Below are 24,633 nucleotides of genomic sequence, written 5' to 3' on the forward strand. Positions count from 1 at the left end.
TAGTAGTTGGGACATAGTTTGGTATAAATGATCACGAAATAACAGAATTGGTGCAGTCACTTCCTAGAGCAGGTTTACAAAGTTGAGAAGCGTTTTGGCTGACTGTCTCTTAATTTTGTGTGAGGCCAGATCCACTGAATCCGGGCCGTAAAGCACATCTTGTCCATTCTACTCTTACTCGATGCTTGCTTTGTGCTCTGAGTTTTACCAGATGTGACTGGAGGGCAACAAAGGTAGTTGCCTAAGCTTCCCCTTCCCCACCCACTTAAGCCCCCTCACCATTCGCGCCATGGCTGCGGCCTAATGGGGTACTCTTGGGGTCCTCATGTGAACCTCTAATTGGTCTCCTAGCCTCCCAGCCTTGTTCTTTGCAAGCCCTGATTGTCATTCCTGCCCATGTCTTTTGCATTCCTAGACTATTTGAGGTTTCTTTCTCTTGTACGTGTTTATACCTCCTAAACCTGCTACCTCTAAATTCTCCATTCACCCCTAAACTGTGTTTACCTAAGCTAGGTAGGCAGGCTCCCAGGCTTTAACAATTACAGGTTAGGTATTTCAGATTGATTTCTTTACCATAATCTAAGTCCATAATTCTTTTGGCAGAAAAAGCTAATTTCCTGTTAGGATTTGATACTGTACTTGAGATGGAAGATAGGCATTTAAAAAAGATACGGATGTTCGAAAGCATCACGTTTCGCCCCAGGCTTCATGGCACAAACGTGGTGCTGGAATAAAATGGAAGTAGCGAGAAAACTGATGTGTTCTTTTACTATATATTTTTTATAGTTTACATCTGTTTCTTTTATTGTTTCATTATTTGTATAACTTCTTCATTTACAAAAGAAGTATGTCCATTGTGGGAAATTTAGAAACTATGGAATGATAGAATGAGGGGAAAACCAAATCATTTAGAATCCCATCAGCCAGAAAAACAATATGCTTTTTTGGCTTGTTTCTTTCTAGACATTTGAAACAAATATTTGGGGGATGTTTTATCAAGTTCATTCTCCCTCTCTCTACCCCCGCCCCCCCCCCCCCCCCCACTGCTGTAAAAAGCCCTTTAACTTCATATTATATCCTGGCATATTGATGCCATTGAAAACATCATTTGTACTTGTGACATAATAGCAAATTGTGGTTCTAATTTATCCACTGTCCTTGGGACCTTGGGTTGTTTCTCAGCCTTTGCCAGAGCAGATGTTAGCCTGCTGTATATTAACCTTACTGCAGCAGTTTATACTCCCAGCAGTTGTGCGAGATGCCGCCTCCCCTGTGCCAATAATAGGTCTTAGATTTAAACATCCGGGGCGCCTGGGTGGCTCAGTCGGTTAAGCGTCCGACTTCAGCTCAGGTCATGATCTCACGGTCCGTGGGTTCGAGCCCTGCGTTGGACTCTGTGCTGACTGCTCAGAGCCTGGAGCCTGTTTCAGATTCTGTGTCTCCCTCTCTCTGACCCTCCCCTGTTCATGCTCTGTCTCTCTCTGTCTCAAAAATAAACGTTAAAAAAAATAAATAAACATCAGCAAGTCAAGGGCGCCTGGCGGTTCATTTGGTTGAGCGTCTGACTCTTGATTTTATCTCAGGTCATAGTCCCAGGGTCATGACATCGAGCCCCATATGGGGCTCTGAGCTGAACGGGAGCCTGCTTGGGATTCTCTCTCCCTCTGCCCCTCTCCCCTACTCACTTTCTGTCCCTCTAAAATAAAATTTAAAAATTAAAATAAGGGGTGCCTGGGTGGCTCAGTCGGTTGAGCATCTGACTTTGGCTCAGGTCATGATCTTGTGGGTTGTGAGTTTGAGCCCTGCACTCACAGTGCACAGGCTCTGTGCTGATAGCTCAGAGCCTGGAGCCTGCTTTGGATTCTGTGTCCCCTCTCTCTCTGCCCCTCCCCCTCTCATCTTTTCTCTCTGTCTCAGAAATAAACATTAAAAAATTTTTTTTAATTAAAAAAAAATCAGTAAGCAAGAGACTGACATCTTATTGCTTTAGTTTTTGAATTTTAATGAGGTGGAGCACTTCTTCCTCTGTTCCTCGGCTGTTCATATTCTTTCCTTTGTTAATGTCTGTCTTCTCTACCCCAGCCTCTTTACCTCTTTTGCGTTGTAGCAATGATTGGAAATGCCACAGACCTATTAGAAGTTACAATTGTAGCAGTGCCTGGGCGGCTCAGTTGGTTAAGCATCCTACTCTTGATTTTAGCTCAGGTCATGATCTCATAGTTTGTGAGTTCAGGCCCCATGTCCAGCTCTGTGCTGCAGTGCAGAGCCTGCTTGGGATTTTCTCTCTCTGCCCCTCCCCTGCTTGTGTTCTGTTTCTCTTTCTCTCTCTCTCAGAATAAACTTTTAAGTTCTGATTTTTTTTTTTTTTTTTTTTTAAAGTTTGAGAGAGGGAAAGAGAGAGAGGGAGAAAGCACCAGCAGGGAAGGGGCAGAGAGGGAGACACAGAATCTGAAGCAGGCTCCAGGCTCTGAGCTGTCAGCACAGAGCCCGACATGGGGCTCGAATCCACGAGCTGTGAGATCATGACCTGAACTGAAGTCAGACATTTAACCAACTGAGCCACCCAGGCACCCCTGTAAATCTCCCCTTGAAGGGAGGATGTTCACTTGAAGGGAAGTGCCCAACCCAGTGTTGGCATGAATCTGCCCAGCAAATGACAGCTGTCTCTATCACCATTGTCATGGGATGTGTGGGAGGGGGAGCACAGAGGGCTTTCTTTGGGGGCTGGTGACAGGCACACCAACCCATCCAGTGCTTCGGGATAGGGACTGGAATTGGGGAGAGGCGAGGCACAAGTTGTGCTAGGGGACAGGTGGGACATATCCGGAACTCCAAGAGTACTTTGGCCGTTACAGCTGCAGGTGCTCTCTGGAGAAGGCTGAAGAAGTTAAGAGGCTTCCCTAAGAAGACCTAGGCTGGGCAGTGCCAAGTGAAGGAGGCTGCAGTAAGTTGCTCTAGGTGGTTTAACTTGCATGTGGCTGTCAGGAGTGTCCTTGGGGCCGCCATATTTGAGGAAGCAATGAAAACAAGGTTAGGGGCTTTGCTACCTCTGACAACTTTAGGGTTACTAGTGTTGTGTTAGTTCTGTCAACTATATCTTTTGGAGTATCCTAATCTAAGATCGACAAACTCTGGAGATTTGCATATATTGTATTATACTAACCTTGATTTATTTTTAATGGTAATTAACTTTGAAATTTCAAATAATACTGAAAGTAGGTGGAAGATTTTTATATTATTTATTTATTTATTTAATGTTCATTTAAAAGGGGTTTGGGTTAAAGGCTGAGAAACACTAATCTTGACATCTCCATTCTTTTTTTTCTTTTTTTCCTTTTTTTTCTTTTAAGTTTATTTATTTATTTTGAGAGAGAGGGAGAGAGAGAGAGAATGAGCTATGCAGGGACAGAGAGAGAGGGAGGGGGGAGAGAATCCCAAGCAGGCAGGGCTTAAACTCGGGAACCGTGAGATCATGACCTGAGCCAAAATCAAGAGTCAAGACACCTAACTGACTGAGCCACCCAGGTGCCCCTTGACACCTTGATACCTCTATTCTTTAAACACATTTTAATTGTAGAGTAGATATGGAAACTAGTGGAAATAATCGTGTGTGTGTGTGTGTGTGTGTGTGTGTGTGTGTGTGTGTATGTGTATGTGTATGTGTGTATGTATAGGAGGGTAAGAATAGTGCTACCTGAATAGAAAACAGGTAATTTGGGGTACTTCATTATTACTCGAAAGTGAGTAAGTATAAAATGGCTTGCTTAGCTACTGAACACATGATAGTGGTGGGTGATTGACACCAGACTTCAAATAGGTGATAAACTGATTTCTGAACCTCTGCTCAGAAGCACTGGGTTTCCCAGGTTCCCGGTACGCTTTAGCTTACCGGTGTCCACAGCTGCTGATTCGCTGTAACTTCTCTGCGAGTAACACAGGCTCATTTGCTGTCAGTTGAAACTGACTTTGCTATGATACTGTCTCTCAGCATGATACTCCTCAGCTATGGCTCCTGTCTCTCCTGCTTCCTGTAGGTTTGGCCATCTCAGGATTACTGTTTACAAACAAGTACTTTAGCACTATTGTCTTTGTTTACTAGAGATAAAACACTTGACCAAGAGAGACATGTTTATTGAGCAGTAGACACACACTCCTACCCACAGACAACCTGAGCCCTGCATGTCACGACAAGCCATCAGCTGGACAAATTTAGGCAGAGAAAACCTGCTTAAATCACAGCTGGTGGGGTGATTATACAATATTGGTTCAGAAAAAATTTAAAGCCATCAAGTCTGGTTTCAAATAGTTTCAGGGAGAGAAAGGACATCTTGTTCCCAAAAATAATCTGATTTTTTAAAATAAAAACTAGATCAGTTTACTGATATGAAAGATCCAAGATCCCTGTTATCTGCCATGCTATTAATAACACAAAAGAAAACCTGTCTCACTGCATTTGAGAAGCTTTCCAAGTCATGTTTTATTTCCCAGTTGAAATAATATTTAGAGATTCAAAAATGTGAACCTTTAATAGTATAAGCAACGTTTTTTTTATCCTTTTAACAAAAAGTCTGTGCCTTTCCTGAAGAATTGCTTTGAACATTTGATTTTTTAAATTTCACATTAAAAAATGTATAGATCATCAGAATAGCTAGTTTAATAAACCAAAGGAAACATTAGTAAAACCAGTGTTTTATTTTTTCAGTAATGTTAGGTCATTTCCTGTATGCACGCACAGTGGGGGCAGCAGATCAGATGGGCGCCCTGGTGGACCTACCCCGCCTTCTGTCACCTCAGCCTCTCTCTGGTGCTGAATCCCCTTCTCCTTTCAGTAGAAACTTGGTTCATCTCCCACTTGCTCCAGAACCTACTGCCTTCCACGCTTGTTCCCTTTGCCCCAGGGCATTGGTGGAGGGCTGGAGCAGAGTGAGGAGGGCACGTGTGGAGGACAGCAGTGCACCTGTGGAACAGGAGGCTGATGGGGATGGAAGGTGGGCTCCGAGGTCCCCAGGGGGGGCTTGACCTGTGGAAATGTGTTAGAAGTCATGGTTAGGTTATTTAGGTCAGTAATATTTATAGTTAAATGCCCCACACTGGCCTGGGAAAACAAGCCTCCTGTGTGCCTTCTATGAAACACATACCTTTTGGATTGGCTTACACGCACTGCTCTTGTACCGATTTGTTTCTCTGCCCTTCCCTGCTCCAGTCTCTTTGGCCCAGCACCCACATCCAGCCAGCCGCCAAGTGAGTGAACTGGATGGTGGCCTGGACACTCGCCCCCTCTGTCCCCAACATTCAGTCCAGGGCTAGGGTATTGCCCATTGTACTGCAGTGGTGTCTCCCAGGCGCCCACGCCGAGCAGCTGTGAGGCTGTGCTTCCCTCAGGCCAGTCCCCGGGGGCATCAGGCCACATCCTTGCTCCTCTCAAACCACACTACATTTCCCAGAGCACTACTGACACCTCGGCCGCAGCTACTGTCTTTGGTGCCTGGCTCTAGCCTCATAAAGGGTCTGTCTGCTCCTGTTCCTGTCACCATGCCCTGTACTGCACGCTGCCCTTCCTCTCCCACTGCGTCAGAGTGGCCATCGTAGGACACATCCGATTGTGGCACTGCTGTTCTCGGCACTGCTTCGTGGCTCCCTGCTGGACCCCGTGTTGAGTCAGAATTCCTTACAGCCTGGCACCCACTCCAGGTGGCCTCCTGGGGGCTGGCAGGACCGCATCCTCATTACCTGGTGCAGCAAGTGCTCGCACGGTTCCTGGAATGAGTACGCGAGCCTTTTCCTGGGCTGGGAAGCATTTGCATTTCATGGTACTTCTCTCACTGAGAGTATGTGTAAGGAATAAGTCAGAAATGGGTGGGAATTGATCACTCCTGCTAAAATCTCTTTGGTGCCAGTATACGGATTGGAAAAGAAAAACATTGAGGTGAAACTCACACAAATGGTTAACATTAACCATTTTACAGTGAACAACTCCGTGACATTTAATACATTCCTGGTGTTGTGCAAACATCACCTCTGTCTAGTTCCAAAACCTTTCATCACCCTAAAGGAAGCCCTGTCCCCATAGAGCAGTTGTTCCCCACAGTGGCTAGCGATGAGTGCAGATGTGGATGAGTTACAGCCGGGGTAGGACTTTCAGTCAGATCTGGGTTTCTCTGATGACTCAGTAACTGAGCGTTGTTGTTGTAAGAGAGTTCATCCTGAGTGTGTGTACCTCTTGGCGTCTCCGTGGGCTGAGCACTGCTGTGATGGGACTTGGAGCATGGCTCTGATAGTTAAGAGTTTCCTGTTGTGGACTTGAACTTGGCTAGGAACATCTGTGTCGCCCGCAGCTGGTTTTATGGCCCAACAAATGCCACAAACCCAGTTAGCTTGGGTAAAAAGCTATGGCATTACTTGAAGAGGTAGTTTTAGAGGTAAATCTTTATTTGAAGAGCCATAAGAAAACTCTGCCCTGTCAAAATTATGTAGGAGGTAATTGAGATCTCTGGCATACTTTTTGAAAGTAGCCTCATACTTGGGTATTAACCTGTATGAGAAGTTTAATTTTTCACTGGCCCGATTTCTTCACTTGTAAAAATAAGTGGATTGAAATATCTTTGGACCTCCTCAGTCTAAGGTATGCTGCTTAGATCTTTAGTCTTTATAATTTCTCCCCTGTTGTAAAAAGAAGTTGTCCTCATTCTAGGAAATTCTCAAAATATATAAAGGGTAAAAGGTCAAAACAGCCCTACTGATTAAAGACAACCATGGTTAATATTTTGGTGAACATCTTTTTTTTTTTTTTTTTTTACTTTTTAAATGTTTTATTTCTTTTGAGAGAGAGAGCAGGAGTGCAAGCATGAGCAGTGGAGGGCAGAGAGCGAGAGAGGGAGAGAATCCCAAGTTTGCTCCGTGCTGCCAGCACAGAGCCCAACTCAGGGCTCAAACTCACAAACTGTGAGATTGTGACCTGAGCCAAAATCAAGAGTCAGAAGCCCAACCAACTAAGCCACCCAGGCACCCCAGGTGCCAGTATACAGCAACATACAGACATACAAATAAAACAGCAGTATACAAAAAACACAGAAATACATGCTGTTTATAAAAGACCCAAATGCTAAAGCAGTATTGAGAGTGAAAAATGAAAAGTGCCCATCATTACTCCTTGTCCCCAGGGCAACCTTCCTGTTGTTGGTTTCAGACCTTTCTGGATCCTTTCCCAAGTGTTAAGACAAGGAGGTTATTAAGATTTTTTTTTTTTTAGTATAATTGTGATAATTCTAGGCTTACTGTTTTGTGGCTCTTTTCAAAAACTGTATTTTTTGGAGTTCTTATCAGTGCATCAGCTTATTTTTTTCTTTTTTAGTGGCTTTGATTATTTTCTTTTTAATGACATTATTTTTGAAATGGATGTCCCATAATTTAATGTTCATCATTATTTCCCCCCAACCCCATTGGTTATCTTTTTTTTTTTTTTTTTGGATGAACATTTAGGTTGTTTCCAGGGATTCAGTATTTTAAAAATAGTGCATTCATCAGTCTTGAATGCACATACCACTTGCATGGATATTTCTGGAGGATGTTTCTAGGAGTTCAGTTATTGGATCCAAGAAAATGCCTGTTCCAGTGCTAAGTTACCCTCTACAGAGGCCAGTCCATGTGATCTTCTCTGATAACTAAGCATAGCTTTCCCCCCAACACCCTAGTCAACACTAGATTCATCTTTTAAAATATCCCCCTAAGTTATGTTAAAAATGAAATTTTTCAAAAAAATTTCATTTCTATAAATTTAAATGAGGTTGAACAGCTTTTCGTGTGTTTTAGATATTCAGATTTTTTCTGTGAATTGCATACATCTATCATTTGCCCATTTCCTGTGGATTGTTTGCTTTATTTGCAGGTGTTTATGAACTACTGGTAACAACTTTTTTTTTTTTTTTTTTTTTTTAGTGTTTATTTTTGAAGGAGAGAGAAACAGAGTGTGAGTGGGGGAGGGGCAGAGAGGGAGACACAGAATCCTAAGCAGGCTCCAGGCTCAGAGCTGTCAGCACAGAGCCCAATGCGGGGCTCGAACTCACAACCCGTGGGATCATGACCTGAGTCAAAGTCAGATGCTCAACCGACTGAGCCACCCAGGCGCCCCCTACTGGTACCAACTTTTGTGGGCTATAGACATCGCACGGTACCTTCCCCTATGCCATCTCACCTTTTATTTCTCTTTAGTATACTTCGCAATATCAGATTTTAAACTTTTTATATACTTTGTCTTTTTTCTCTTATTTTAAAAATGTAGTTGTGCTGGGGCACCTGGGTGGCTTAAGTGACTGACTGGCTCAGGTCATGATCTCATGGTCTGAGTTTGAGCCCATGTCGGGCTCTGGGCTGACAGCTCAGAGCCTGGAGCCTGCTTTGGATTCTGTGTCTCCTTCTCTCTCTCTGCCCTTCTCCTGCTTGCACTTTGTCTCTCTCTCTCTCAAAAATAAGTAAGTGTTAAAAAAATTTATACAAAATGTAGTTGTGCTGTCATTCACACATACAGTTATTTTCAGTATTAATGTTTCAAAATAGATTTCTGGAAACGGAACCATCTGGCTAAAAAGTAAAAATATTTAGGGGTGCCTGGGTGGCTCAGTTGGTTGAGAGTCCGACTCTTGATTTCAGCTCAGGTCATGATCTCATGGTTTGTGAGTTCGAGACCCTCATTGGTCTTCGTGCTGACATTGTGGTGTCTGCTTGGGACTCTCTGTCTCCCCCCTCCCTCTGCCTCTCCCCTATTTGCATGTGCTTGCTCGCTCTCTCGAAGTAAATAAATTATAAAGAAAAAAAAAGTAAAAATATTTTAAGATTCTGCTGCAGGCTGCCAGAACACAGCCAGAACCTCGGACGACCCCAAGTGCCTTGCCAGGGCAGGCATGAGGTCTGGTGGCCTGCATGTGTCCAGGGGTTTCCTTCCAGTCCTCAAGATGAGTTCTGGTTCTTATCTTGAGGGCCCAGAAGCTAGATTTTGTTGGCAAGAACGGCCCCTGTGCTTGTCTGATGCCACACACTACTGCCCGCACGCACCAGCAGGCTGGTTTGTGTCGTATCCACGGCAGGAAATGCCAGCATGTCAGGCGATCAGCAGTGCCTGACTTGCCCCTGCTGGGAATGCCACACAGAATCCTTAGCACGCGGTGACTCGGGCAGGGTTCTTGACCAAGGCCGCCCTTGATGCTTCCCACCCGTCCGGAGACAGCAACTCCGGTGCCCAACTGTGCCTCCCTTGGCCTTGGATGGAGCTGCAGGCCCCACTCCGTGGACTCTCTGGGGGTGCTCCGTTTCCGGCCTCCCCACGATGCATTTCTTCTCCATCGGAACCACGTGTGGTCACGGATGCGGCGCACACTTGTCGGGAATTCCTTTTAAGAAAATTCGAAACTTGGCTGATGTGGTAGGCAAAAGACTCACAGCTTGTGTCTGTTGTGAAAATGACAGAAGGTGTTTGGGGAGGATGTTTCCACACGGCAGAGCGGTGCATGGTGAAACAGCCTATAAATGAAGTGTTTGTCTTCAGGTGGTGATAAATGGAGGCGCCACGTCCAGCGGTGAACAGGACAACGAAGACACCGAGCTCATGGCAATCTACACCACAGAAAACGGCATCGCAGAAAAGGTACTCCCTTGCCCCAGCCTCCTCCCCGTCACGGGATGTGGCTGTCCTTCCCCAGGCTCGTCTCGGCCCTCCCGAGTGGGTGTGTTCCCTTCATAGTGGAAATAGAAGGGATGGTGAGGAGTAGAAGTTACTAACTTTTCATTGTCTAAATGGCGATTAAGGTGAGCTCCATATAGAAGTTCTTATATTTAAAAGCCTTAGGATGCTGAGGGAGGTGGTTAAGAGTGGGGGTCTGGACTCAGGGCTGGGTACTAATGTGACCCGGGCCCCGAGGGAATTACTTAAGGTCTCTGGGCATCATCCGTTGCCTCATCTCCAAAATGAGAATAAAAGTGTCAGCATCTGTCTTCGGTTGTTGTGAGGAGTAAATGAAATAATAACCTGTGTAGTTCTTAGCATTGTGCCTGGTACATACTCTGTTGGAGTGAACAAGATAATACAAGAAGCCAGCGGTAGCTTGCGTAGACTGAACAAAGGGGCGGAAATCACATGTTACGGTGGGGAGAAGCTCCCCCTGCCTCCCTCGCCATCCCATTTCCTTGAGATTAGTCTGTGTGACCCTATTCACAGAGGCCAGAAGAGGCCTGCCCAAAGAGGATCCAGATGCCTTAATTTCTTTTTTTACTCTGTATTGATTGGTCACTGTGCCCAATGCATGAAGAGTTTGACAAGAGGATATTTCCAGATTGTACTGTAGCTCTGAGACTCCTCAATTTCATTTGAGTTTTATTTGGTAGACTTTTTAAAGCACATTTTGTATTCGTTGTGAAAATTTGCTAATTTAATCAGTTTCTTTATTTCTAGAACCACTGTATTCTATTTTTTTTAAGAGTAATCTCTATGTCCACTGTGGAGCTTGACCCCGAGATTAAGAGTTGCATGCTTTGCTGACTGAGCCAGCCAGGAGTCCCCTGAATTGTACTTTAGATAGTGCACAGTTAATATTTTAGAAAGGGACCACTAGAAAGTTGATAAATGCAAACATAGTACCCAGCTTGGGCATTAATTAGCACAGTAAGTTTACAGTGTAATCACTAAAATGATAAAGAACAAGGAAATCATATTGAAATTCTGGAATAATCAAATTTTTGTGTCTGTGTATGGTTTCTTTTTTCCATTTTTGGCTCTCTTGACCAATATTACTTTTTGGTCAGGCTATTATAAATTTTCTGGAGGCTAATTAGATTCATGCTGAGTTGTTGACATTCCTGTGGTTTTGGATTCTAAGCTGCTCCTCAGAGTGCAGAAATTATAGTTGCCACTGTGGACATGTTGACCGACGCCTGCGTCTGCAGCTGAGACACAGCCCGCAGAGTGGGATCTGGGCAGCGAGCTACTGCCTGGCCTGCTTGGGTCTCAGCATCCAAATGGTACATCTTGCAGCAGAGTGCTTCTGAATTCCCAGACTCGTTAGGTTGTATCTAGTTCTCGGGTACTGGGCCCTTAATCAGAGCCACCGGAATTTCCAGGGTATAGACTGTCATGATTTTAGACTTCCTCCTCCAGTATCCAGTAAGTGACAGTCACCTTTTGAAATGAACACCAAGGAGCATTAACACGCAGGGCTTTCTAACACCTCTAGTGGCACCTTTTACTGATGCTAGTGAACTGTCGGTAGGAAAAGTGTCTAGCTTATTTACATTAGCACATTTATGCTAGACATTCATTTATCTGTTTGAAAATCTTTTCATTGTTGAAACTTTGATACATTTGTATTTCCTTGAATACCAGTGAGATGGAATATCTTCCTGTTTCATTGGCCACTCTTCTTGTTTTATGAAATGGCAAGTTCAGGGAGAAGAGCTACCGTGTACTAAACAGTGCTAATGGTCCAGACCTTGGGCTGAATGCTTTAAGCAATGGGTCACGTTCAGTCCTTACCAAAGCTCTATTAGAAAGGTGCTGCCACTATCTCTGTTTTAGAGAAGAAGAAAATGAAATGTTTAGGATTTCCACTGTCTTGAATTTGTGCAAAGAAAACTTCACACCAAAGAATGCTGCTCTTTGGGATCTTGCTTTTCAGAGGGCAGTGACAGGCTGTCTCTGGACAGCTGAGCATGAGTGAACAATGCGACATTGCAGGAGAGATGGGAGAAGTGGGGGCCCGAGAGATCATCTTATGCGTTCTCCATATTCATGCTTGTTTTCCTAATTATGGCATGCTCTCGGTTGTCATATGTTCACTTAACGTTATACAAAACTTAACTACTAATGGTAAATGCTGGTTAATATGGTATTAGCCACAAGGTACCCATCTTGGAATGTGCTCAAAGACATGTATTCCTAAAAGGCCCAGAAGGATCATGGAACAGTGAGTCTGTAAGATAGCATTGGGACCCACACCCAGTATGTTCTGAACTTGATCTCAGTATCATTGAGAATTTTCAGTGAGGGATGTTGAAGAATTGATTTTGTTTATAGAGAGGGCATTTGGAACAAAATGAAGTAAATACAAGCAAAAGGTTTAGATGTTCCCATTGAAATACCAGCATTTTGTTGTTTTACAGATTCCCCACCACATGTGTTTACAAGAGCTTGTGAAGTGGTTGCAGGGGTATTGGGCAATTTGTTATTAATCACAACGTCAAAAAATCAGGTATTTCTCGTAATGACTAAAGAGCAGCTCTGTTTCTCCCTGGGAGGCCATGTAGTATGGTGGCAAATGCAGCCTTTGGGGACAGCCTGTCTGTTCAGATCCTGGGCAGCTCCCTCAGTCTCTCAGAGTCTCCGACTCCTCGTTTGTGAAAGGGGTTATAAAGCACGTAACTTCCCAGGGCCATCGTGAGGAAGAGAGGACAGAGTGTAAAATAACATGAGGCTTTTAGGGAGCAGAGATTGTCGAAATGTGAAAACGGTCACAGGTGAACAATTTACAGTGTGTCCTCGCTTGAATATCCCACCCAGCTGGGCACTGGGATCTTTGGCTGCCTGCCAGTCGGTGCAACAGCTGTGTGGTTGCAGTTATCACCGAGTTCGTTATATAGAAGATAAACTTGATTTCATAATGTTGAGATTTCTTTTTAAAGTTAAAAGTCTTTTTAACCTTCAGTCCTGTGGATTTTCTTTACCACCCCCCCCCCCCCCGTAGTTGAGATACTCGAAGTTCTTGAAAAAGGAAGTTCTCTTGGAATAGATTAAACAAGAACACAGCATTGGTAATTTTTGAAGGGTGGAGACAGGTACGGGTCGGCATTCCATATTTCCACCTTTGTATATGTTTGGACAATTGTGTGATACAAAGTTGAGAGAATAATTGAGTCATAACTTACTGTTGCTACTCTTTCATTTTTTGGTATTGATTGTGGCTGTGAAGATACCAGGTCAGTCTTGTTTTCTTCTTTTTATCAGTATCTTGATCTTTTTGGCTATTTTTGGATTCTTTATTTATCTTTGATATTCAGTAACTTTACATAGATAGGTTTTCATGTTGACCATTCTGGGTCAGTTTTTTCTGGCACTTGGAGTATTTAACGTTAAAGATCCTTTTACTTTAGTAAAGCTGTCTTGAATTCTATCTTTATTTTTTGTTTCAGTCTGTTCTTTGGGTTTTCTTATTTGGGGGCTCTGATGATAGGTGTTTGGATCTGCCTGCCTTCTCTGGCTATCATTTCTAATCTCCCTCCTGCCCCCCCAACATTGTTTGATTTCTTTTTTTTTTTTTCTTCCCCAGCCTGTGACCTTTACTGTATTATTCATGATGTCTGTTTTCTCGTGTTCTTCTATTCTACTTTGTTTTTTAATTTTTTAATTTTTTTATTTTATCCAAATTCTACCAACCCATGTTTTATTTCCCTTTGCTCTTAAATTTCTATTCTGGGGCCATTCTTAATACAACGTTGCAATGTTGGTGGTAAAGTGCATTCTAAAATATCTGAATACAATGTGCAACGTTGGTGGTAAAGTGCATTCTAAATAGGTTTTCATTAATTCATTGAATACTTGGTGGGTCTAATTTGCAAACGTGTTCTTTAGTTCTTAGAAATTTTTAAATCTCTTCGATGAATTCCTGTCTTCTGTTTTCTTTGTTCTTTTCTGACTTTTTAAAAAGTTTATTTATCTTGAGAGAGCGTGCAGGCTGGGGAGGGGCAGAGACAGAATCCCAAGCAGGCTCTATGCTGTCGGCGCAGAGCTCGATGTGGGGCTGGATCTCATGCACGACGAGATCATAACCTGAGCTGAAATCAAGAGTCAGACGCTTGACCAGCTGAGCCACCCAGGCACCGCCTCTGTTCTACTATAACTTTGATTTGACTTGACTTGACTTTATTTTATTATTTTATTTTATTTTATTTTATTTTATTTTATTTTATTTTATTTTATTTTATTTTTTAAAACTTTTTAAAATTTATTTTATTTTAGTTATTTTTAAAGCCTACTGTTTCTGGGTCTGTTCCTCCAGAAAGGAATCGTCTAGACTCCTGTGGGTGTTAGCCTGGCTTTTGTAACCTGGTGTCTGGCATTTCAGAAGCAAATGAGGATCCCACTGTTCATGACTACATTTAACCACTGAGGCGGAAGTCTTTCTGGTTCATGCTCTTAAAACAGTACCTTTTCATATCTCGAAGGATGAGGATGGCAGTAGGCAGCAGGGTATTTGATTGGTCTGTGCTGTTCAAGCCCATCCTCTTCCCTTTCCCACTCTTATCTGTGTCTGCAAGCATAGAACCTGTCGGGGCGTCTTTAGGTCAACCAGCTCACTTCTTCACGCTCTTCCTCTTTAAACACCCAGGTTTTAGATTCCTCCCCCTCCCCAGTGGGTCACAACTCATGTGAATGCTTTACATATTCTACCAGGGGGTTAATCTAATTTCTTCTGTTCTTGTTTACTTCATCTTTGTAAATTTGTGGTGTGATCATTCCTTCTGTGTGCTTTTAGGAGTTAGAGGAAGTGACAGGTGGTCAGTCTACCATATTTAACTGGAACTCAAAAGCTTTTTTTAAAAAAGACCAATGAACTTGATCTTTGGCGGACCTGATTAAAGAAAAAAATGAGAAAGCACAAATATATATTAGCAACGTGAAAGGTGATGTAAGAATTGTGAAGGAGGATATTTAAAAAAATTTTTTTTTAACATTTATTCATTTTTGAGAGTGAGAGAGACAGAGCATGAGTGGGGAAGGGGCAGAGAGAGACAGAGGGAGAGAGAGAATCCGAAGCAGGCTTCAGGCTCCAAGCTGTCAGCCCAGGGCCTGACGCGGGGCTTGAACTCATGGACTGCAAGATCATGACCTGAGCTGAAGTCAGACCCTCAACCGACTGAGCCACCCAGGTGCTCCGTGAAGGAGGATGTTAACTACAACTTTATGATTATCAGTTTGAAACCCTGTAGCAAGGATTGGCAAGCTATATCTCGCTGGCCCAATACCTATTTTTATAAATAAAGTTTTATTGGAACACAGCCATACTCACCTGTTGGCATACCATCGAAGGTTCTTCTGCACTACAGTGACAGAGTTGTGTTGTGACGGAACTATATAGCCCACAAAAGATAAAATATTTACTATATAGCCATTTACAGAAAAAGTTTGTTGACTCTTGATCTAGCATAAATTATTTCCTAGAGAAAAAGTGACCACAATGGATCGCAAAAATGCTAGACTTGGTAAATAATGATAGAGGAGGTTGAAAAGGTTATTGACAGTCTTAAGGCTCTAACCAGAAAGCTGAATTCTGAGTTTCCTACTCTTTGATGGGCAGGTAATTACCTAGTTCTTTAGATTATTTCAGACCATAGAATAAGATGGAAAAGTCTTTTGAAAATGACATTGTTAACCTGTTAATGTAGTCATCGAAAAAAGCTTTGGGAGGGCCTTTTTTTCCTTTAGTGTTTTAAATGGTTTATATTTTCATGCAGTGATAATTGAGTGTAGTACCATAGCTCACAATGGCCAAACACATTCCTGTCTCGAGGGTGGGGGGCAGTGCAGCATTTTGTCTTCAAGGGTTAATTGACCCCCATGACCACATAGTTTCCTACTTTGTGTCATCTTAATACCATTCATGGGCATTTATATTAGTTCCATTTATGAGTTATGGAACCACCCTCATTACTAAGAAAAATGGGGTGTGTGTGTACATGTCTTAGTGAAAGACCCGAAAGAGGACAGATAATGAAATCTTTTCATTTCTGTTCTTTTTATAGTTAAAACCAGTTATTTTGGAATCACTAGAATAATATTGCACACAATATTATTGTAATAGGTTGTCCAAATCTGTTAATTGTAGTGTTACTATATACTCTGATTTCAGATATTTTTTGTTTCTTTGTGGGCAGTAGTACCCCTACCTGTGAGGCCATGGGTAATAAGATGGTATTGGATTGTCCTTTGTATAATCCATAATTCTATCATGTGAACAAAATGGTCAACTGAGTTCACGGATTCCCAAAATCTGAGTTGAGGGTTCTCGAATATAGTTCAGTGGTTACCCAGATGGACTCACAGAATTCAGGAAAGCCATTAAACTCATGATTATAGTTTATTTCAGTGAGAGGATACAGATTAAAATCAGCAGAAGGTACATAGGGCAGGGTCCAAGGAACTGAAGCATTCCATTGTCTCCTCCCAGTAGAGGCATGTGGGCAGCACTTAATTTTCCCCAAAACAATGTGTGACAACCCTCAAGGATTGTTCAGTCAGCCAGGGATGTGTACTCCAGCCTTGGCATCCAGTATTTTGATTGGGGCCAGCCATGTTAAGTATGGCTGACCCACCCATGTGGCTGATGTTAGCATCCAGCCCCTCCAAAGGTCATACTGATGCTGTGTGGTTCAAGGCCCCCACCATAAATGGCATTGTTAGCATAAACCATTTGGGGCAGCCTAAGGCTCGAGGTAGACACACTCTTAAGAGCAGCATATTCCCAGAACTCGCAGGTTCTCTCCCACTTGCCAAGCAAGACCAAGCTGTTTTTGAAATGTGTGAGGGTTTGGACAACCCAGTCCTGCTGTTGTTCATCCTTTACTGCACATCACCACATATCCTATCACATTTTCCATACACATGTACTTTCTCTACCATCCCTTTTAAAAAATCCCAGATTTTTAAAAGACTTACATAGTATATTTTAACTCATTCAGGAATGCAAATCTGCCAATATCCGTTGTTTGAATGTAAGAAAAAGTTCTCTGAAAGGTCATACTCCGTTCTCATTTGGATTAACTCAAATGTCAACTTACAGCAGACATTTACTTTTAGGCTTTAGAAGGTAAGGCTGAACTGCATCACTCCTTTTGTTCAAGAATATTTGGCCCCCAAATCCCTGTCCACCTCTGCATGGGAAATCAAGCGACAGACAGAGAGTCCGCATCTTTCTGTGGACTGTATCCGTGGACAAGGGGGCACAAATGGGGCTAGGTATAGTCAGAAGGTCGCTATCCTTTTTTTTGTGGAACATCTTTTAATTTTGTTTCCTGTTAGGCACTTTTGTAAGTACAAAAGACTTAGGAAAAAATGCTCATCGTGGATTCTAAGAAACTGTTCATAGAGTTTTAGAAACCAGAGCAGTTTTAAGGGTACATGGGGGACTTGGGGTTACCTTCAGTTTTCTGTTTAGCTCAGAAGTAATGCAGACACTGACTGTAAACGTCTAGACTATAACCTAACGTGTTCAGTCTTGGTGAAAATTTTGGGCTCAAAAAGCATGCAACACCTAATATTTTTAAGGTGTGTAGTAACAGTGGGGTGAGGGAAAGAGAAGAAAAAAAAAAAACCACTGTCCCCTAAACTATAAGCAAAGTTTTAGTCTTTAAACAAAATTGAAATCTTCCTATCTCTGCACTTAAAATTTTGCTCTTTTCACTCAGCATTGTGTCTGAGAAGCAGTGTTTTGTTAGGAAGGCGTAGGACTTGTTTGGTTTTTAGGGTACAGAGATCTTTGTCCTTGCAGGAATGGGATGGGGTAGGAAGGGCAGATTAGTGCTCTCTGTTTCAAAGTGATCAGCATTTCATAACCTTTTTTCCTTTGGGGCACCACTCAAGGATTGTTCATGCCAAGGTATCGCTTTGTAGACTCAACCTGGGAGCATCCCTCTCCATGTAGGGGTTCCCTAGGCTTGGGGAGAAGTTCTGAGCAAGCTGGGTGCTCTTGGGGATGAGTCAGTGACAGGGGATATCGAGCCCCCAAATTCTGAGGACAGCTCGTCTCACTGAGTGGGTTGAGCATTGTGTAAAAGACAGCCAAGGCTTATTTTTACACAAGAGAATGGTCACCACTTTATAAAGTTGTTTTTCAGTAACTGTGGGCTATACTGAGCTGAGTTACTATTACTCCTTGCTCTTGTTAAACAATTCCTTTTCTCCCTCTCACTCACAGAGCTCTCTCGCCGAGACCTTGGATAGCACCGGCAGTCTAGACCCCCAGAGATCGGACATGATTTACACCATAGAAGACGTCCCCCCCTGGTACCTGTGCATATTTCTGGGGTTGCAGGTAAGGTGGTTCCCTTAGGATGTGACCACCAGCAGATGTTCAACTCATCTGTCTGGATCCTTTAAAAATTCAGTTTTGATTTTTATTATTGCCGACTTTGTTATAAATTACTCTTTTAAGAATGATGACTGGGACTTGTTAGCATCCATTTCAGGGTAGTGAAAGGAAGAAAGGAACAGGAGGAGGAGGTCAACCGGGAAACAAAGGAAGGAAAATGTTCAAGGAGTGAGCAAGATCAGTGATGTGGAAGGAAGGAGCAAGGACTGTAGAGATCTAGAAAGGGGAGGGTACAGGGAGGGAAGAGAAGCTTTCGTCTTCATTCCTACCCGTGCAGTCCAGTCGTGGTCAGCTCTGCCACGAAATGTGGGTGACCCTGAGAAGCTCTGTGTTGGCCAGAGCACACGTGGGAGGCTCAGTCTTCTCTGTAAAGGAAGGGAAGCATTGTTGTGGTAGAGGTTGCAGGTTACAGTGTGAGCAGAGAGGTCAGGCCACCAGGGCAAGGGGAGTGGGGCGGGAGGTGACCCAGGCTGACACCAGGTCCCTGCATCTTGGGTATTTTCCTCCCCTCTTCCCTCTCTCCATCCCCTTTTCCCTCTTAGGGATTGGAGTGGGGCTTTTGGAGAAAAACATAAGTTGGGAGGCCCTTTTCCCCTGGCCTGTATTTGCCTTGGCTGTTTTAGCCTGGACTCTGTTGGGGGTCTGACCTCCCTTTCTTCTTTTCTCAAGTTGGAACGGGCTGTTCAACCTGAGGGATTTCAGATGCTGAGAAAAATCGATCCCATCACCCACACCGGGGTAGTTACTTGGAGGCGGGGCCGTACCTGCCCACACCTGATGCTTCGGCCTGGTTTCTAGCACTCCCCCACCTCCCACCCTCGTCTCCCACACAGGCATGAAAGCAGTTGGTCACCCCGACTGAAAGGTGTCTGACAGAGGAGGAGTCACGGCCAAAGGAGCTAAGGGGTCTTTAGGTTCAGGAAACTCGCTTTGGGGAATGTTTGTGTTATAGGTGTCTCTAGAAGTGTGCCCTGGTCCAGGATTGGGAAACTCTATGTGCGACGTGCCTTTCTTGATAATATGCAGTGCTCTTAAGCTTGTGAGCAGCTCTGCGAAGTCCTGTACAGGAATGCTCTGTTCCCCGCGTGGAACACCCTGCGTGTTGTACAGTTGAGCATCAGGGGCTGCACACATTTTGGCAAACGTGAGCAGAGATGGGGGACTTGGGAAGGAAAGTAGGAAGTTTGCAGAACAGAAGTGGGAACTGAAGAGACAGGCCTTTGGGAGGAAGGGACATGAGCAGTGAGGGCCAAGAATGTCCCTCCAAGGCTGAAAGGGTAGGGCTGGGGCCTAAGGGAAGAGGGGATGGGCTCTTTCTAGAGGATTCCCACAGCTACCATATGTCCATAACCCTTCCCTGATGGTAGTCAAATAATGCCAGACCCTAGAAAGAGATGGAAAACACCCTGTGCAGTGAAGCCTGTGTAACTTCAATCCACAGACCCCGAGAGAATTAAAAAAATTTAAAAAGCAGATTAATTATCTCAAGAATATAGATGTAGAAGTCCACATGAAATATTGGCAGATCAAATCCCAGAAGAAAAACCTAGCATGACCAACTAGGATTTGTTTCAAGAATGGTACCATGCAACACAATTCACGCCACCAGATCAGAGGAAGAAAAGACCTAGGATTTTAGCAATTGATGCTAAAAAAGCATTTGAAAGAAGCAGGTATTTCCAGTAAGAGTTGTGTAAACAAAATCACACCAGTGCTTGAATCATGTGCTCTGTGCAGGCCTGGATTCAGGTGAGTGGTAAGACAGAAAAATGTATTAGAAAGGAGAAATGCTAGAAAAGATAGATGATGTGGCACACGATGTGCACGTATACACCAAAACCAGAGATTCTTCGCGTGGGCTGTTTTAAAACCAACGGGGCAAAGTTAGTATAAAATCCAAACACACACACACACACACACAAGGAAGAGTTTACTCTTCCCTCAACCATCTCCTGTCGCCCACAGCACTACCTGACCTGCTTCAGTGGCACCATCGCTGTGCCCTTTCTGCTGGCGGATGCCATGTGCGTGGGGTACGACCAGTGGGCCACCAGCCAGCTCATCGGGACCATTTTCTTCTGTGTGGGAATCACGACTTTGCTGCAGACAACGTTTGGATGCAGGTGAGATTGGGATGCTGAATTGGGATGCGGAAGCCCCCTAAGGCATGAGCAGTGCCGCTCACCTAGGGCCACACGGAAGAACCAGCTGGAGTTGGCAGGGAGCGTGTCCTACTGGCCAGTGCGCCCCCCTCCCCAATCCTGTGTTTCCTCTCTTGGTCAGTGGCCCTGCTTCTCGCCCAGGTGTGCAAGTTGGAAACTCAGTCTCTCTCTCCCCGCTCCTTCTAGATCCCCAGCCAGTGGGGCTCATTCTCTCCAGTAGCCCCTCTCTGCCCCACTTCTTTAGTTCAGACCTGACTGCCCCACCCATGCCCAGTTGGTTTCCCGCCTCCAGAGCTGCTCTCCTCCCCTCCTCCCCACTCTGTCCCTGGCCCTCTTGCTGACACCATGTCTTCCTCCATGCTGCCGGGTACTGGGCTGCAGCCCCCACTCCCCGTTTAAAAATCCGACTGCGCCCACTCTTCAGGTTTTTCCCTTTCGCTCTGTCCCACCGAGCGCCCTTCCCGGCCTGCCTCTGAGCCCCACACCCATGCTACGATGAGCTCCTTCTGGAACCTGCTGTTTCACTGTCCTGTGCTTGGCTCCCTAGCAGCCAGGAAACCCTGCTCGTCCTCCTGGCCTGCCCCCCACCCCCCACCTCTGTGAAGCATCCTTGTCTCTTCAAGGCCCCGTTGCTGCCGCCTCTGAATCCCCACATGTGAATCTTGTGCATGGTCTTCTAATGTGGCTCTTCTTCCACTTTGTCCTTTTTTGTTTTCATGTCTTTTCCCACTGGATTGTGCTCCCCTCATTGGTGCCAGGGCTCTGGCTTGTTCATCTCGCTTCCCCAGCCCCCAGCTTAGAACAGGTGTGGAGCTGGCTCAAGAAGGAAGAGAACCGTCCTTGCCTGCCTCTTGCAGGCCGCTCGTGCCTCTCCTCTCTCCTCTTCCACCTTCTTCACAGTATAGCCTCTTCCTTGGCCCTGGGCTCTGCTTACAGGGTGGAGCCTGCTGGGGCAGGACTGTCCCCAGGGGAAGGGCAGCAGGGCACACTTGTGAGTGCTGTCTCTTGCTTCGTTAGAGACAGCCAGAGGAGGGGTTTGCCTCCCCGGTGGGCGGTACAGGAGGGAGAAGATGAGAGGCAGCTTGGGAATCACTGTATTCCAAGGAGTCAGAATCCTCAGGGACCTCAAGAGGGTTGCCCTTACTTGGGGACAGGAGAAATACGGGAAGGGCCGTGAGCAGTGTTAAGGCGATGTCCTGGGAAGGGATATGGTCAGCTCCCTGGCAGGTCTGCTGATGGAAGGAAGGCGGTGGAGGCCGCCCAGCTCTTGGAGTTGTCACACCCCAGTCCCTGCAGGCCCGCCTGCAGCCACTGCTCTGAGCAGATCCGTTCCCTCAGTGGGAGGATCTCCTTAGGTGATCCGTGAGGGGAGGGGCAGGGTGTCATTGACCTGCTGGGGGACAGGGGATGTGTTCTGGGCATCCCATGGAGGACTTGAGTTACTTTCTTAGAGCCAGGTAGGTAACTTTGGGAGCATCTTTCAGTCTTTTGATAGAACATTCAAGATTCTGCACTTCCAGTCTAAGTGTATTAAGAAACTTCTGTTGGCTGACTCCGGAGCGTTACCTTGTACACAGGCCACCAGTTCTCTGGGGGAGTTGTTCTTTTTCTAAGCAAGTGACTCACTGTGGAACTTGTATCACAAACCATCTATGAACTGGGCAGTGCTTAGAGTTGATGGTGCTGGTTGATCTGAAGAGGGGAAGGGATGCGTGCGTCTTCATTGTGGTAGAATACGCACTGTGCTCTTAGTCCTGTCTGACGGTGGGGCCTGGCAGCAGCGGGCACAGGTGCCTGCTGGTGACACAGAAGGGAGGGGTGGGGACTTTTGGTGAGGGCTCTCAGTCATGGGAGGGCACCCGCTCAGGAACATCTTGTCCATTCTCGGGGCACAAGAGGCGTAAACAGAACAGCTTGGGTCTGTGCATTTCACCCCTGCTGCCATGCCGCTCCCAGCAGCTGAGCTGAGGAGGACAGGAGAGGGCTTTGACGTAGCTGCTGGGACGGGACATAGCTGCTGGGATGGTTCGTGGCCCCATCATGCAGAGCTGTAGCGTGTGTGCACGGGCACACATTTGCATGCGCAGTACAAGTGCTTGGGTCTGCACTCCATGCCCAAGAGGCTCGGTGAGAGTAGCTTTCCCTGCTCTGTCTTGCTGGAGGTGTCAGGGAAGCCGCACCCATGTCCTTGGACGGCATGAGCAGCTGTGAGTCCCATCCTCACTGTGGTGGCCCTCTGCACTGGCTCTAAGTTGGGAGGGGGTGGCTCACGTCTGCCAGCCACACCAGCAAGTATGTGCTGCTGGATGGGGTGACTTTGTGTGGTTTTGTCTTGGGATGTGGATTTTCTCTGGCTGTTGGCGTGTGGAGTGGTGTCCACGTTCTTTATCCGGGAAAAGAGGAGGAGAAAAGTATGGACTGGTTCCCACTTAGCAAACAGTCTTTATATAAGGCCCTGGGTGACTGGCTGGCCCCAGCTATGGAGGCAGTGAAGGGAGCATGTGCTGCAAAGCGTAAAGGGCAGCCACGTGCACCTTCGGAGATTTGCAGTGATGTCCTGGGGACTTGAAGGGAGAGTCACAGGGGAGTTGGCAGCATGTGAGATAGGTCTTGAACACTCAGTAGGCCCCTGGCCCAGGAGGGTTGAAGGAGCATTTTCTGTCCTGGGAAGGGCAGGGGCAAAGGCAGGAAGTCAGGCTGGTGAGTGCTTCCCCTGACCAGAGGCTGAGCTGTGGGCCCGTCTCTGATACTTGGGTGTTATCAACGGGGCACAGGGAACTTGCTAGGGCTCTGTTGGCAGGGCACTTACCTACTGGGGTTGAGCCTTGAAAGGGGTTGAGCTATGTAGAAGGGGTTATGGGCCAGATTCAGGAGATCAGGGATATCCAAGAGAAAGGCAGTGGGGATCCATGCAAAGGAGTCTGGTGGGGAGATAAGGAGAATGTTAGAGGTGGCAGAGTCCAGATGTGGGATGAGATAGCTAGCCAGGGGGCAGCGGGAAGAGACAGACAGATGGAGGCAGAGTGAGTGTGTGTGTTTGGGGGTTGAGTGATGAGTTTAGCTGAGTTTAGCTCTAGCCTGCATTCTGGAGGTCTGTTCCTGCCTTTGATCTTTAAATGGAAAGAAAAGCATGGGGTGTGCGTTTCATGTGTCTTGATTAAAGAATCAAGATTGAATGAATTTGAGCAGCTGCCCTTGGGACTGGAGAGATTGGGCTTGGGCAGGATGGGGAGCAGCCCACCTCGCAGTGTCAGTCCCTTGGGTTCCTGGCCCTTCCTGCCAGGATTAACTGTTGTTCTACTTCTCTGTGCTAATAGCATATTTTTCTTGCCTGGGATCCTAGCTTCCATTGGTGTGGATTCCCAACTCTGCAAAGCCTTAAGCTGTTATTGATACATTCTTTTCAGTGTCTGTCCACCTTATACTTGAGGTCCTGCTGAGCAAAGATGAACTGAGATGGTGAGGTGGGTGAGGGAATTTTCCCTCCCTGACTGGCTGGTCACAACCTCTGGGGTTTGTTTGCTGCACCTGTATATTCATGTGTCCCTCCCATCTCCCTGTGTCCCCTGCATCTCCCCACCCTTTCCATTAGAGCTCTAACTTCTCTAATGCCCTCTTCCCTCCTTCCACTGGGCTCCAAGAGGCAGGGCTCCCCTCTCCAGCGGAACCACCTCCTCGCCCTTGTCCAGTTTCCTGTAGGTTGAATGGGAGAAGAGCAGAAATCCCCAGGGTGGCCAGATACCCAACTTCCTCCCCTCCACGCCCCCTCTTCCAGTATTGCCAGCAGAGCAGGGCTGGCAGTCAGATCTCAGAGTGAGGATCCATCCGTGGTACTCAGACACTCAGGAGGGGCTGAGGGTGAGCATCCCCGGGTCTGTTCCAGAGACCCACCAAGTCAGTGCTGCCAGAGCTGGCTGCATTGCTGGTTCAGATTGAGTTGGGATGCACCTATCAGCTGTTTAATTGCGTATGGTTAATTTTGCAGTGCAGTGATGTTGCTTTAATGGATGAATAATATTAAAAGTCAAACATTACTGTTTTAAGGAAAACTAATTTTGAATTGCAGCTAATAAAAGTAATTGATGTATTTTTTGAAATCAAGTTTTGGGATATTACAGTGATTGAACTATAATCCCATGGGAAGGGAGAATCCACAGTACCCAGTATAAAGCATTAGCTGAAGCCATGTGGCAAATGATGGTTTCTTTTCCTTTCATACATGGAGTTCAGTGAGCACAAGAAGTTACGGGGACATACTCAGCCCCCTGACCTTGGGCAGATGACCTCCCCAGCTGATTCCGTTTGTGAAAATGAGTGGCAGCTTTTCTGAAGGTGGCCTGTAGATG

At 45.6% G+C, this 24,633-nt stretch overlaps 1 protein-coding gene across 10 annotated transcripts in view; it reads left to right on the forward strand.

Moving 5' to 3' along the window:
• SLC23A2 (solute carrier family 23 member 2) overlaps positions 1–24,633 on the forward strand; it is a 134,417-nt gene that overhangs the window by 66,792 nt on the left and 42,992 nt on the right. For 9 of the 10 annotated variants that reach the window (XM_058684966.1, XM_058684967.1, XM_058684964.1 and 6 more), the window contains 3 exons: positions 9,539–9,637; positions 17,952–18,068; positions 20,091–20,248. In XM_058684966.1, the coding sequence (XP_058540949.1) occupies positions 9,539–9,637; positions 17,952–18,068; positions 20,091–20,248 (374 nt within the window). The remainder of the gene's footprint in view (positions 1–9,538; positions 9,638–17,951; positions 18,069–20,090; positions 20,249–24,633) is intronic. The other variant, XM_058684972.1, reaches the window with a different exon arrangement.

This window comes from Neofelis nebulosa, chromosome 9 (genome assembly GCF_028018385.1).
Source record: "Neofelis nebulosa isolate mNeoNeb1 chromosome 9, mNeoNeb1.pri, whole genome shotgun sequence".
NCBI classification, from domain to species: Eukaryota; Metazoa; Chordata; class Mammalia; order Carnivora; family Felidae; genus Neofelis; species Neofelis nebulosa.